At 41.1% G+C, this 818-nt stretch overlaps 1 protein-coding gene across 1 annotated transcript in view; it reads right to left on the bottom strand.

The window, feature by feature from the left end:
- The window catches only part of UXT (ubiquitously-expressed, prefoldin-like chaperone), a 6885-nt gene that overhangs the window by 3225 nt on the left and 2842 nt on the right, over nucleotides 1-818 (bottom strand). The window contains exon 6 of the mRNA XM_010831951.1: nucleotides 546-567. Within this exon, the coding sequence (XP_010830253.1) occupies nucleotides 546-567 (22 nt within the window). The remainder of the gene's footprint in view (nucleotides 1-545; nucleotides 568-818) is intronic.

Genomic DNA, 818 nt, shown 5'->3' on the forward strand with positions numbered 1-818 from the left:
TGGCCTATTAAAGCAGTCCCCTCAACCAAACTATTCACCAACTGATCGGATCACTAAGATTTAGAAATTTCCACAGGTCTGAGGCTCATTTGAGTTTATGAATACTGAAACCTTGAAAAGGTCTGAAAAGAGAAGAATTACTAAAACCTAAGGTAGGCAACTCTGGAAGAAATGAACGAGACATAAAGGGAAATATAACCTAGAAGGTAGAATTTTAGATCAGTAGTATTCACACTTGTGAGATGTTGTTAATCTAAGTGTATTTTCTCAGCATCCCCTCACTCACTCCATCTGAGTGACTGAATGCTCACCATTCTCAGCAGTTCCTCTAACATGGCAGGCACACTGGTCCCCTTGCCAGGAATGCTCTTCCCTAGAGAGCCCTATGGTTTGTTCACTCAACCAAGTAACTCAAATGCTGCTTCCTCTGGAAGGCCTTCCCTAGCCACATTTCAGAAATCTCTCCACAATCACAATTCCCCTTTCCTGCATAGAACCTTACACTCATCAGAGTTCATCCTTTATCCCCACATTACCTCCATCACCACCAACAGAGATCTACTAATCCTTCAATCCCCACTTAAATCTATTTCCAGCATATGCTTCGAAATTCATTCAACAAACACAGGGTGCCTCCTATATGCTTTGTGCTATTCTAGTGACTTGAGATGCAGAGAAAATCTCTCCGTTTGCAAAGCTTATATCCTAATGGGAGCAGGCAATGAACATTACAAAAAAGTAAATCACACAGTAAACATTAGGAGGTCATAAGTGCTATGGAAAAAAAGAAAAAGTAGAACAAGGGAGGGGAATCAGGA

Source organism: Bison bison, unplaced genomic scaffold (assembly GCF_000754665.1).
Source record: "Bison bison bison isolate TAMUID 2011002044 unplaced genomic scaffold, Bison_UMD1.0 scf7180017860338, whole genome shotgun sequence".
Classification (NCBI taxonomy): Eukaryota; Metazoa; Chordata; class Mammalia; order Artiodactyla; family Bovidae; genus Bison; species Bison bison.